Source organism: Parasteatoda tepidariorum, chromosome X1 (genome assembly GCF_043381705.1).
Source record: "Parasteatoda tepidariorum isolate YZ-2023 chromosome X1, CAS_Ptep_4.0, whole genome shotgun sequence".
NCBI lineage: Eukaryota > Metazoa > Arthropoda > Arachnida > Araneae > Theridiidae > Parasteatoda > Parasteatoda tepidariorum.
The window spans coordinates 10,538,745-10,552,959 of NC_092214.1; the positions used below are offsets into that span (position 1 = coordinate 10,538,745).

The 14,215-nt window shown below is 32.5% G+C and overlaps 1 protein-coding gene across 1 annotated transcript in view; it reads right to left on the reverse strand.

Annotated features, from left to right (window-relative positions):
• LOC107439832 (1-phosphatidylinositol 4,5-bisphosphate phosphodiesterase epsilon-1) overlaps positions 1 to 14,215 on the reverse strand; it is a gene marked incomplete in the record, with an annotated part of 220,854 nt that overhangs the window by 55,027 nt on the left and 151,612 nt on the right. The window contains 7 exon segments of the mRNA XM_071187233.1: positions 157 to 267; positions 1,597 to 2,200; positions 4,533 to 4,717; positions 9,572 to 9,818; positions 9,902 to 10,047; positions 12,320 to 12,564; positions 13,770 to 14,058. Of these exon segments, the coding sequence (XP_071043334.1) occupies positions 157 to 267; positions 1,597 to 2,200; positions 4,533 to 4,717; positions 9,572 to 9,818; positions 9,902 to 10,047; positions 12,320 to 12,564; positions 13,770 to 14,058 (1,827 nt within the window).

Here is a 14,215-nt window from a genome sequence, read left to right on the forward strand (position 1 = left end):
GTAACCCTGCAATTTACTATAAATCGAATAAGTATACAAATATCTATATATATATATATATATATATATATAATATCTATATATATATATAATATCGATATTATATGCATATATATTAGATTTAATAGAGATATATTTTTTCAGAACTTATTTTACCCGTATTGTTGATTGGGACTTTTTCTTTCTGAGTTTTCCAGAATTCGCAGTCATGCGTTTTTGTCCCAATGAGTCAATAGCTCCAAGTGTCCATTTTCTTCCTCCAAAAACCTAAAATCATTTAAAAAAAACTTTTTCAAGCAATTTTTTGTATGGATACTGATGAAAATGATTTTTGAATATTTCCCAATGGTATTTTGTATTAAAGCTGTGCTTTAGAACGCTTTTTAAAGAACAAAGCGATATTTTTTTTTTAATTCATAGGTGGTAATGTCCAACTTTGAACAGCGCATTCTACGCTGATAATAAAAATGGCACAAAGTTTTAATATCAGAAAAATTAACAGTTTTTTTTTCTTAAAGGAAGAGTTTTAGAATTAAATTATGTTAATTTAAATAGTGCATGTATTTTAATTATTACTTCATTTCTGTATTTTTAGATCTCATAAAAGTAGCGTATATTTCCGAATAAATGCCGAATATTTATAGATAATTTTCAAAAGCATAAGATCGGCTGAAATCTCGTTTATTTTTCGGTTAGTTGATCCTTTATCACTAAATATCACAAAAACGATACAATACAAAGGGTACATAAAATAACAGTTGTCAGAAAATAACATGCAGGAGAGGAAAATAATTTTTAATACTATGTTCTCTCTGAATACAGTAAACAAATTTAAAAAGATATACATGCCAGCTTCAGAATATAGATAGCGCTCGCTGCTCGATTCACATTAACTTTGAATTGCTGATTGACATCATTTCGGCTTGGTAAGTTGAAGGACTTGAGAAGAGAGGAGGGTAACAAAAGTGGATTTTTTATAGTTTGTCTATAGTAAGAGCTCCCCAAGCTATTTGTCTGGATCTATGGCGGTGACTATAGTAACGAGGTGTAACTATTTCACAGTAAGGGTGTGAGGTTATTGTTTAGGACAGGTTTTGGCTCGGAATTAGAATAGGAAGAGAGAATATTTTTCTTCGGTCTATTGCGTTAGCCCTAGAGTGAAGAGAAGCTACTTTCCCTGAAATGAGCTATTCTTGTTTCCATAGAAGCATCGGACTTTGTGGTGGGGAGAGTTCTTACCGTAGACAAAATACATTTCTTAAAAAAGATAAACAAATAAACTAAGATGGCTAAGTAAAATAGTAAAGAATTGAAAAGTCCAAACGTAAAATTGAATGTTACTTAAAAAGATGGCATTTCAGAGTATACGTATATTATTATTTTAAATCAGCTTATATTTGAGTTACGCATGTTGGATAAATTTTCAATGAAAATGAGCATTTAGAGTTTGTACACGGATTCGCTTATATTCACGGTTAACAAAATTAAGAATTATTTAATGATTTTAATAGTTTTAGACCAGGTAAAAAAAACCTGGCGTACTTGGTCGTTTTTTTTCCTAATAAGTTAAAGCAGCAAATAAAGCCTGTTACTAACCTGAATAGCTTCAGCAGGCATTGGTCCTCTAGAGACAGCGTAAAAGAGATGAAAATACTTTTCTTTCAACCATAATATCCTTCGATCACATAAGGCTTTCTGCTTTCTTAATTCTCTAACTACATAATTAAGACGTTCGTGGCATTGATGTATAATTAATGTTGGCGCGACAAAATTCATAAAATGATTTTCGGATAGGCTGTTTCCATACAATATTCGAAGGCAGCTTTTATCAATATTTTCTGGAATTCCATGTCGTTTAGAAACATCACCCATATCTCTATCAACTAAATAAATTTCTTTTACTTTAAATAAATCAAGAAATCCTTCTTCGATTGAATTATAAACAACATCCAGAACAGGTTCATATTCCGAATGTGCCAAATTATAATCCTGAATGCCACTGCATCTTAATGAACTCCAAAGAGGTTTGGACCATGTCAATGTTCCATTATTTTTCTCCAGTCTCAAACACACTAAAGCGGATCGATCTTCTTCCCAATGAATAACAGTACAGCCATGATGTAGTATGGCTAAATAATCTTCACAGCTAGTCAAGAAACTGTTAGAAGATACTTCATAAAGACTTCCTTCATAGCACATACTAGAAAAATATGTTTCATATTAATTATACACTTATATTTGAATTTTTCTTTATTCATATTATTTATACCCAATGTCTGAAATAAAACAATAAGTATTCGATGAGCTTTTTATTTAGGACGCAACTTGAGATGCGTGTTTAACAAAATGCTCAAAATCTGTGACTCAGCTCAAAATGTGTGCTTAAGCAAAAGGACTAAGCAAAAAAAAAAATAAATAAATAAAAAAAATACATTTTCTTTTTTTAATGTTCAACCCAAAGGCTGGGCCCATGTCGGAATGATCGCGGGTGGTTCGATCCCCAAAGGCCGAAGACTCCCTGTGTAGTAAATAGCGACTGAGGCATGTTAAATCTGTCGGGACATAAAGTCCTCCATGTTCCCATAACAAATCAATACCTCTGGGAGTACTGATCTAGGAGCTCCCTTGTCTTTCATATCGGGATCAAATTACAAAGATACGGAGTTGATTATTGGTAGTCGTAAACCAAGAATTGGGTCGACGGTTCAACGACGGTTTTACAATAAAACAAAAATATTCAACCCAGAGCCGCGATGGCTCAGGGGATAGAGAGTTCGTCTTCCAATGAAGTCAACTGGGTTCGAATCCCGGCAATGGCTAATCGATACGAATTCCACATCCAGCTTGTATCGACAACAGTTCTGACGTGAAATATCCTCAGCGGTAAGGGAATCACGGGTTTGAATCCCCCTGCCATCAGGCTAACCGTGAGAGGTTCTCGTGCTCTTCCTATCCATGACCCGCAAATGAGGGTTAGTTCCATCAAAAAGTCTTCCACGAAGGCAAATTTCTCCCTCTACTTGATCCAGGAGTTCCCTTGTCTTCTGGATTGTGTTCGAAATCACAAGGCTACGTAGTTGAATATTAGTAGTCGTAAGCCCAAGAATTGGGTCTGTTGTTCAACGACGGTTATAAAATAAAATAAAATTTTCAACCCAAATTTAGCAGCAAAACGTAAAAACTAACTGTAAAAACTGTGGTGTGCCATCTCTCTTATTTTGGCTCTGCTTGACACAAACAATTGTATGAAGAAACATTTTATTTCAAGGTAAAACCAAATTGAGTTCCCTTACCGTCAGGCTAACCGTCTGAGGTTTCTGTGGTTTTCCTCTCCATGTAACACAAAGGTGGGTTAGTCTCATGAAAAAAGTCTTCCTCAAAGGCAAATTTCTTCCGTTCCCTTGTCTTCTGGATTGGGTTCAAAATTACAAGGCTACAGAGTTGAACATTAGTTGTCGTTAACCCAAGAATTGGGTCGGCTGTTCAACGACGGTTATAAAATGAAAATAAAATGCCCGACCAAAATTTAACAACTAAACGAGGAATTTCGTGCTTACTTTTTTAAACATTAGGCATAATCATTACAGGGCAATGTTTAGGACTTCGGGGTCTATAATATTCCAGGCGTAACTATTTAGAGATCTTATCGTATTCAGTATAGTGAAAGCAGTTTGTAAAATTCTATTTAAACCACTATAAATTTATTGAACGCGTGACAACATTATAAAAAGTTTATTTTTAATATCTTTTCAGAAAAAATAACTTTATAAAAAATGTTCTAAATAATATAGGAGGCAAAGGAATCGCATGAATTACTAATTTATTTGGATCTGTCGGGTAGGTAACCTTGTCATACTGCGGTACAGCACCTATTGACAAAAATAAAAAGCGCTACCGAACAATAACTACTACTACTACTTACACTTTAGCCGGGGATTCCTTGTGATGAGCGATTTAACTGGGAGAAATAAAGAAGTAATTTTGCGCTTTCAAATCATGATATTACATTAAATATTGTGAACTGCCATTGAATGATTCTTAACAAAACAAAAAAAACTATATTCATAATGGAAGTTTGAAAAATAGAATCAATCAAATCTTATGACGAATGCCAGCAATCAAAAGTCCATTTCTTTAAATAGTTATGTCGTTTCTTAAAAAAAAAATGCTTTCCGAGTTTTTTCATTTCCTTGAACACGAATATTGGTCTCTGTTCATTTTCGTTAACACGCATTTCGAACTTCATCGATTTACTTCAACACGCATTTTGTAGAAGGCCCATTTTTGTAAACACGCATTTTTAGCTGCGTCAAAAAGGAAAAGCTCTCCGTAATACTGTTCTATTGGCAAATCAGCCCTGTTACCGTAAATCAAATTAATAAAAATAATGTATTAATTTTGTTGAATTCATATTTGAATCATCACTTTTATTCTAAAGTGCTAACAAAAACAGTATTCTCCAACTAAAAATCATGATAGAATAAAAATGCATTTTATTAAATGTAAAAAATATTTAAAATGTATATATTTACCAACGTATTTTCATAGTCTCAGTTGTTTCAGAATGTTTAGAATTCTTTTCCTCTGATTGGTATTTGTGAAAGGTATCGATTTTCTCTAACACATTGTGTATTTTTCTGATTTTATCCTTATTTATTAATCCTCCCACACCGATACGAGATGAAAAGTGATCTTCTCCTTGAAAATCTGATATGAACTGTAACGAAACATACATAATCAAAAATTGTACAGTAAGCAGTCATCCTGAATAATTATTGTTCTATAATCAGATTTTCATGAACTTAAAATCAATCTTAATAATTCAATGGGTTAACCTGAAATATTCTTAATTGAGCTACGGAATCAGATATAAAAATGCACATTCTCTGATTAAGTCTTTTTTTTCGATAGTCAATGTATGACGGTTGCCGTAATCTGGAAAATATGACTGCGCATGTTTACACACAGCAGTCAAATGTATGGTACTGTCAGTTGTTCCCTTTATAATGTTTGGTTATATCTCTAAAGCTAATTGCGCTATACAAAAAATTATTGCACTTGTGAATTTTGTTTACTTAGAGATAATTTCATAGAAATAATGATTTTTCTAATTGTTTCTTTAAATTTTTTAGTTCTAGTCAAAAAAAAGCTCTTAAATTCTAAGAGAAATTGTTAGACCATTTTAAACTATAATGAAACAAAAACATGAATTTGATGGAAATTGGTCGAAGCTTGATAAAAGAAAAATTTAAAATATGATTTCTTTTTTAATTTTCTCTTTAAATATCTAAAATGTGAAACTAAAATTAAGGGGCCTAAACTTTCTATAGCTCTTCTGACCAAAATATCAAGACTATAATTTCCAAATTGTAGTTACTCCCCATGTTTGGCAGTCAACACACCTGTATAATATACACGAGAATATAATTACCGTGTATACCTATAGAATTTAATTTTAGTTTAGTTTTAATTTTAATAACCTATATAATTTAAATTAATTCATAATAAAATTTTCTACTATTACTAAAGAAGAAAAAATTAATAATCTGTCTCTGCAAATAAAGTTTCGATTTTTCGATTTACAGAGAGAAAAAAATTATTAGTTTATACGCTTTTACCTACCAATGCAAACGTGATTTGAAATTGCATTCACATGATCAAAAATCATACGTCACTATTTCTATTTACGAGATCACGAATCGTGTTTCGTATTTTCACGATTTTATATCAAATATCGCGCTTCGTATTCACGTTATTTAAAACACTACTATTATGACAAGTGACGTAACAGTTTTACATCAGAATTCATGTCATTTTAAAATGAAACAACGAGATTCGTATTTACATGATTTTAAAATTAAATGTCGAAATTCGTATCCACATTATTTAAAAATTACACGTTGAGATTCACACAATTCAAATAAATAAATAAAATCTCGCTTTAATATTTTTATTAAAACGTTGATAACATTCTTCGGATTATAAATGTCTCCTACATTCACTTTTTCTTTCTTGCTTAAATTTCAGAGATTTTTTCAGTTATTTAAAAAAAGGTTTCTGCACATAATGTTTTTGAATTTCTATTTCCAGCTCTTTTGATTTTTCAGAACTGATCCCTATAGTATAAGCAATATAGGGTTCTATAAAAATCAAACATTTATAAAATAATCAGTGATTTTCAAACGAATTTTGCTAAAATGAGGTGGTGACAAAAGGATTGCCAAAAGTTAATCAATAAATTGCAGAAAGTTCGGTAATTTCATTTTATGTAACTCTGGTGGACAAAATCTACTAAAGCAAAGTTAAGTTTGTTTTGATTCTAGACACTTTTGTATCTTATTGAGTAACTTTATTAATATCAATTGTTAATTAATTTGCACAGTTGAAACTGGTATATATATATATATATATATATTGAATGATTTTTTGCTTTATTTTATAACCAAAGTTGAACAGCTGACCCAATTCTCAGTATACGACTATTAGTGATCAACTAAAAAGCCTTGTAATTTTTAACCTAACCCAGAAGTCAAGGGAACTGGATCAAATATTAAAACAAACTAGCCTTAGTGAAGGACTCAGTGGAACTAACCCGTATTTGCATTACATAGAGGGAAAATCCACGAAACCTCCCTAGGTTAGCCAAACGGCAAGGGGTGGATTCTAAACCAACACTGAGGATATTTTACGCTAGCACTGCATTCGGTGAGATCCGGGAGCAGAATTCGTATCAACCAGCCATCGTTGGAATTCGAACATTGTTCACCTCAGAGGGAGGTGAATGCTTTATCGCCTTAGTCACCATGGCTCTATTTGCAACATTAAAAATTGTCAAGCCTATTATCAGTTGCTCTCCATGTAGGATAACTACAAATTACTAATTTAAATCGTTAAAACATTTTGCTTACAGAAAAAATTAATTCAGAAAACATTTCATCTTACAATTAAAATTATTTGCCAAGTTAAGCAAAATCATGGTTTTTGTGACTACTCAGAAGTCTGTGCCAATTTTATGATAATTAAGAGTATTAAAAAAAGGACAGTTCCATTTAAATAGCATAGTTTTAAAACTTCATTTGATGTTAAACTGGTGTCGATGATACCATTATCAAAAGCAGCTGAAACAATCAACTGTAAAAACTGTGATGTGCCACCTCTTTTATTTTAATTCTGTTTGACGCAAGCAATTGTATGCAGCAGCACTTAATTTCAAGATAAAACCAAATTGAGTTTCCTTACCGTCAGGCTAAACGTGGGGATTTTCGTGGTTTTCCTCTTCATGTAACTCAAAAGTATGTTAGTTTCATCAAAAAAATCTTCCTCGAAGGTAAATTTCTCCCTATACTTGATCTAGTAATTCCCTTGTCTTCTGGATTGGGTTCAAAATGACAAGTCTACGGAGTTGAACATTAGCAGTCATAAATCCAAAGAAATTGGGACGGTTGTTTAGCGACGGTATTAAAAAATAAAGAATATTTATGGCAAATGTTGTTATTGTAAATTGGCATTAACTAGTTGTATGTCGATAGGTCAAAGGGCCCATAAAAAGTTTAATATTATATTAAGTTAATACTAAGTGAATAATCTTATAAAACTAATAATAAGTCGAAAAAAACGTTAAAATCCATTTTAAAAATAAACCCACAGAAGTGTCCGGGATCCAACTAAAATCACGAAGGCTAAAATTGCGTATAATCAACACAACCGTGAATTTTAAAGGAAGCAACCAATATTAAAAGTTTAAAAAACAGTAAAAAGGCTAGTGAAAGCTAAAGTCAGTAAATAAAATCAGCTAAGTTTAAAATAGTAAAGTAAAAGTAATATTCATGAGAAGAATAAATGAATTGCATAAGTATTTCAATAATTTATATTTAAATTATACTACACCCTTTAAAAACAGCTCAACACACAGCGTGTAAGTTTGATTCGGTATTAACTTGAAATAAAATACACTGGAGTAAGTAATAAAGAGAATTTGCAGACTTTTTCGTTTACATTTAGAACTACTGGGCAGAATTTAATGAAATTTGATGTGTACATACATTGATACAATACAAAACAAATAACCATTCAGCAATTTTAATTCACACTCATGATCGTGCGTAACACACGTTGGAGTTGGAAAGTTTGAAATTGTCACAAGAAATGATAAACTGCCCTATTTTAAATATGAAAACACGCTGCAAGACCAGTATATCTGTAAGAGGGAACCATACCCTATATTAAGCAATTTTGTTTGTGTCATAATGCTGGGTAAAAGTTAAAAAAAATGAACTATCTTAAAAATGATAAACTTAATTTAACCAGTTACGTATATAAGACAAACAGTTGCGCTACAATGATCCCAAAAAATCATCACAATCTAAAAAAAAAGGAATGAAAATATAATACCTAGAGTCTAGGATAGCAACATTTTTGATGATGTCAGAAAATTCATTTATTGGTGTCCTAAAAGCATCATATGAAGCACAACACAAAAGTCACGGTGGTTGAGTGATGATCGGGAATCTCTAGCATGCACTGCTAAAGCATTCCGTATTTGAATGGACTATACGACGCTTGAAAAAAACCATACCTCCGGAAAATCATTTTGGTTCAGGATTTCAGAGAAAAAAAACAAAGCTACCCAGGAAGCTTAGCTGGATCATTTCGATGAGAGACCGTCTACGAGACCTTCCACAAAGCCATTCAGAAACAATGGCTTCCCTCAGAATAATGGTGGGATTGATGTTTGGTAAAAATGGTCTACGTGACACTATGCAGTCGCATCAGAAATTGTATTCATTAGCATAATGGTGAGAATGATGTCGAGAAATCATTTTAGGTTCAAAAAAATTAAAAAAAACGGTGATCTGCATCATTTCTTTCAACACCCAAGAGGGGGGAACACGGAGCCGAAGCTATACAAGAATCGAATGTCACGAATTGAGAAAAGTGGTGTCTTTTTACGGGAAAATGCTAAAGATGAGTTGCAGTTAATGAAAATTAGAAGTTGCGGTTAGGACAGGAGTAGAAAGGTAAAGTAAAAGTTTTTAAAAATTAAAGTAGTTACGGTTATGAAATAAGAAAAAGTGTAGAAGTAAATGGTCCCGCGTGGAAACTACAAAGAAAGCCGACTACCAGCGATTCTAGGAATTGAAGGGGAGAGAACATTCCAAAGCACTTCAAAAGGGAAAGCGCAAAAATACAAAACTGATTGCAGGTACTATATATATTTCCGATCTAAAAATTATTGAATTGTTAACACAATGAAATTGAAAAACACAATGTCACAGTTTGTTCATCCTTCAACCGCTGTCTCACAACTTCCGACTCCAACGACTGTTAAGCGCGATCAAGCGTGTGTACTACAATTGTTGAATGGTTATTTGTTTTGTAGTGTATCGATGTATGTGCATATCAAATTTCATTAAAATCGGTTCTGTAGTTCTAGAGATAATCGACCAAGTCAGCAAATTCTCTTAATTTCTTAAACCAGTGTATTCATTCACACAATTTTTTGAGTTTTATACACCAAATTCGAATAGGTATTATACCAAAGTGTGTAAAAAACAAAAGATATTTTACTTACTGATAATTTTCCTGGTTCACTAGGAGAAAAGACAATTAAGCTTGGTGTGCTTTTAAGGATATTCCTCAAATCCTGTAGAAATGCTCCAAAGAAAGGTATGATTCTGCCAGCAGAAGATGCTTTTTGTAAAGCTGATTCATATTCATCAGATATTTGGTGCTGAAGAAAAATATTACTTAATTTTTCCAAGCACTTGATGTTTTCTTTCTCGGGTAGGGAAAGCCAAAATGGTTTGAGTTTTTCGGATCTGTGGAAAGAAAAATATGCTTTTTGTATTACCAATTATGCAAACGCAAATCAAATTTTCATGTATGAGAATTATGTACCAACTTTAGACCAGCTAAAATTTCCACCGCTGAATTAAAATTATTCATATTCCAACAAGTAGCCGCGACTCTCAGAATACAAGACAAGATAGCTTTTCTATCACTATGAGTTGGTTGGGAAACAATCATGTGCGTTATCCAAGAGCTCACCTGCAATTCAAATAATTTTTTTTTATTCTCTTTGATTAACAAAAATTAGGTTAGGAAACAATCATGTTCAAGAGCTCATCAAGATCATGTTCAAGATCATGTTCATCAACATTGTTCAAGATCATATATTCAAGAGCTCATCTTCAAATTAAATAATATCCTTTAGATAAAAAAAAATCTTTTAATAAAACAGTTTATTGCATTTAAATAAACCCTGAAGAAAAATTTGGTTTGGACACAATCTGTGCTATCCAAAAACTCATCTTCAATTAAAATAGTACTCTTCGGAAAAAATATTCTAACGAAAAGGTTTATTCCACTTAACTATACCCTGAATAATTATCCAGAAAGGAGGAAACATTGGGTTAGGAAACAATCATGTGTAATTTAAGAGTTCATCTTTAATTAAAATAATACTCTTCAGATTAAAGAAAAAAGTGGACTTCCGCCACGGAAGATCGAGTCCCAATATTTCACTATAATAGTTCAATCCCTTAAACACTCAGCAATACCGGTGATAGTCTTAAATTCATCGAATTGAAATAATAATTTTGCTCTGCGTAATATTTTTTCTTATAAAAATGCATTTTTGCTACTTGGAGTGACAAAAGAAGTGATGATATAATTCCAGCTATTATGACACATATTAATAAAAATTACAAGAAGATTCTAGCACGCTTTAAATGATGAGTTTGGGTGAAAGATTAGATAATGATTTGGAGACTTCTAAGATAACTTATTATCATTTTCATATCGAAGAGCTAGGATATTTTAAGTAATTTTTCAAGTTCATGGATCTATCATAGCATAAACTTACTAACACCAATAACAGATTAAGCTAAACAGATGGACTACTTAAGCTCATAGCCTAATCTTTAATCCACTGAAAAATGTTTTGGGTATTTTTATTCATCGAGTGCTTATACATGATTCTCATTACCAATCCCGAAACTTCTGGCAGAAAGAAAACTAATGCCACAGCGCAAGTTAGAATTAGGATCATTCAATTTCAATCATAGTTAACCTTAATTAGAACTACAATAAATAAAATTATCGAATTTGAGGCTGAAGCTAATTTTTGACATTTTTTACACTTTTATTATTTTTGTCATAAAATCTGCTTAATTGAAATCAAATATTGTTAGACTTAGTACATGGCAATATAGTTTAAAATTCTAAAGGCGAAAATAATTATAAAAGTATTTCATTTATTTATTTTTAACTATAAAAGAAATTAGATGATGTTATAATTTTGTAGCACACTTTAGAGAAATAAGTAAGAATGTAATCGATTCGAGAACTAACGGAGTTCAAAATTAAAAGTCTCAGACATTAAGGATGATGAAAGATTTTTATTTTATAACCGTCGCTGAAGAGTCGACCCAATTTTTGGGTTTACGACTACTATTGTTCAACTCCGTAGCCTAGTCATTTTGAACCCAATCCGGAAGACAAGGGAACTCCAGGATCAAGTATTGGGAAAAAATTTGTCTACAGTGGAGGACTATTTCATGGAACTAACCAACATTTTCGTTACATGGAGAGGAAAACTACGAGAACCTCCTACGGTTAGCCTGGTGGTAAGGGGATTCTAACCCATGAACCGTCAACCACTGAGGATATTTTACCTCAGCGCTGTGGTCGGTGCGAGTCGGGTGCGGAATTAGTATCAACCATGCATCGCTGTGATTCGAACGCGGTTCACCTCTTTGGAAGGTGAACGCTCTGTCCCCTGAGTCACCATGGATCCATGCACATGATATTGATATTATGTAGCATCGAACATATCAAATTATTTATGATTTGTAGATTTATTAAATAAAATATTTAAATTATATTCGTTAAAGCTTTCGTTGCTTCAAATCCATCATCTAAACCACCAATCCACTGTAAAATCGACAATTATACCTCAAGTAAGGATGGGTTTTTTTTCTACCAAGAGATATAAAACTTTATACATGTTAATATGATCAAAATGAACGATTTTAAGGGTCAGCCGAAAAAATTTCGTCAAGGTAAGTAGACAAGGGAACTCCTGGATCAAGTATTGGGAAGAATTTGTCTTCGTGGAGGACTTTTTGATGGAATTAACCCATATTTGCGTTGCATGGTGAGGAAAACAACGAAAACCTCCCACGATTAGCCTGATGGCAAGATTCTAACCTATGATCAGTCTACCACCGTTTAAAATTATGTTATATGATGCGAATTATCATGAATAAGCAAAAAAGTAACATTATATACAGGAACCAAACAAATGAGTCAACCATACCTCTTGGAATCTTTTGACTAGTTGCTGAACAGCATTTTCAGATGATGAATTTAAACATAGAGGAAGAGTCAACTGATGAACATAATGAAAAGGAGGAACACTGTAAAACATATCAGATTCCACTTGACCCATTTGTAAAGCTACCATTTCAGGAAAATGAAGAATTTTTTGAAGGGAATCTAATTCTTCTTTATGTACAATATAGGAATCAGTTTGAGGTTTCAACAGAACCGACCTGCGGATTTCTAGAAATAAATACAATATAATTTCAGGAATCTTAATGCTTGAACTGTCGAAACATATGAAATGATTAATTAGTCAAAAAAAAAGATTCCCAAAGCATGATAATTGTGTAGTGAAAACAGCTAAAAAATTGACAAAACCCAGTTTTCCGGAGAAAAAAAAGTTCCAACCTTCTTCATAGTATGTGTTAAATACCGGGTAACAATTATTGAGCTATATGAAATAAGATCATCATAACTTCTGAACGGTTAACGTTGAAGCTTCGTGATTAGCCGCAGGGCATGATGGGAATCAATATGCGCACGCAACTCGATGTTGTCAGACATTTGCAAGTGAAAATGTTATGGTACAGCGTGCCTGAGCGTATATCACTTTTGAAGGCCTACTGTGTGAACAATAACAGCCGGATTACGCCTCAAAGTAAGTTAGCGATCGAGTACAAGCCAAAGACAACCGGTCAAAGTTTGCTAACATTCAAGAATTTGATTCGCAAGTTTGAGAAAACTGGTAAAGTTTGTGATGACAGCTGAAAATATCGAGAGGTTGTACAACTTACTACGAGGAGAGTACTTAAAAATATGTTGCAAAATTGACCCTTTTTGCTTTCGGGTTTTGCCAATTTGCAGTTATGTTTACAAGCACGGTCTAAGTAACATACATTTAACCTCTTCTTCGAGACGGGAGAGTCATAAATGCATAAGGAGCCGAATCTGATTCAGGAAGGAAAAAATATAAACTGTCGTTTAAATGCGGATGTGGCTAATTTGATAGACTTATTTTTGCTTTCACTTTGATTCTAACATATCTTATTCAAGATAGTTCAAAGTGTAACCATATAATATTTTATTTTGAACAAAGTAGTGGCGAACAAAATAAGCCAAACTATTATTACCCCATCCATAAATTAACTTCCAACGAAATAGTTTGTCTATCTGTTTCATATTTTTTACTCAAATTATGAGCCACCCTGAGAATGCATTTAAGACTCGCCCGTCCCGAAGACTTTCGTCAGATCTAAAATTAATTTCTATGACTTTTATTAGACCAAAAGCTTTCATTGTCATCTTAAACATTTTGAAGTTTATAAATCATCAAGTAAAACAGCTTACTTATTTAATTACACACCAAAGTCGGAAAAATAATTCGGAACCGTAACTATTATTAATTGTTTAAAAATATGCATATGAAATGATTTAGATAATTAAACCTGTATCAATATCGCATCTAGATAATAGGATATGGTCTTGAACAAAACGAGTATCTACATCATGCATGACTTCCCACAATTCTCTGCTAATAGACTGAAGGGTACTAGTTGAGGCAGCTGAGAAAGACCATTTGGTTGCTCGGAATTCCAGGAGAATTTGGTCATGTGATCGACCACCACCAATTCGCCATTGTTCCAAATCTCTAGACAATTGACTTTTACTGAGAAGAAGACTTTTACTGTCCAGAAGTACAAACTTTTCCACGCCAATACCTAAAAGCCGATTAACCTGAAAATCAAAATAACCAATTATTCATATAACTTTAAATATGTTGGCCTGTAATCAAACTCACTTTGAAGATTTCAAGAATAAATTTTAAAATAAAAAAACACAACACTGCATAATGTTTTAAGCAAAATTAACTTAGCATATATATATATATATA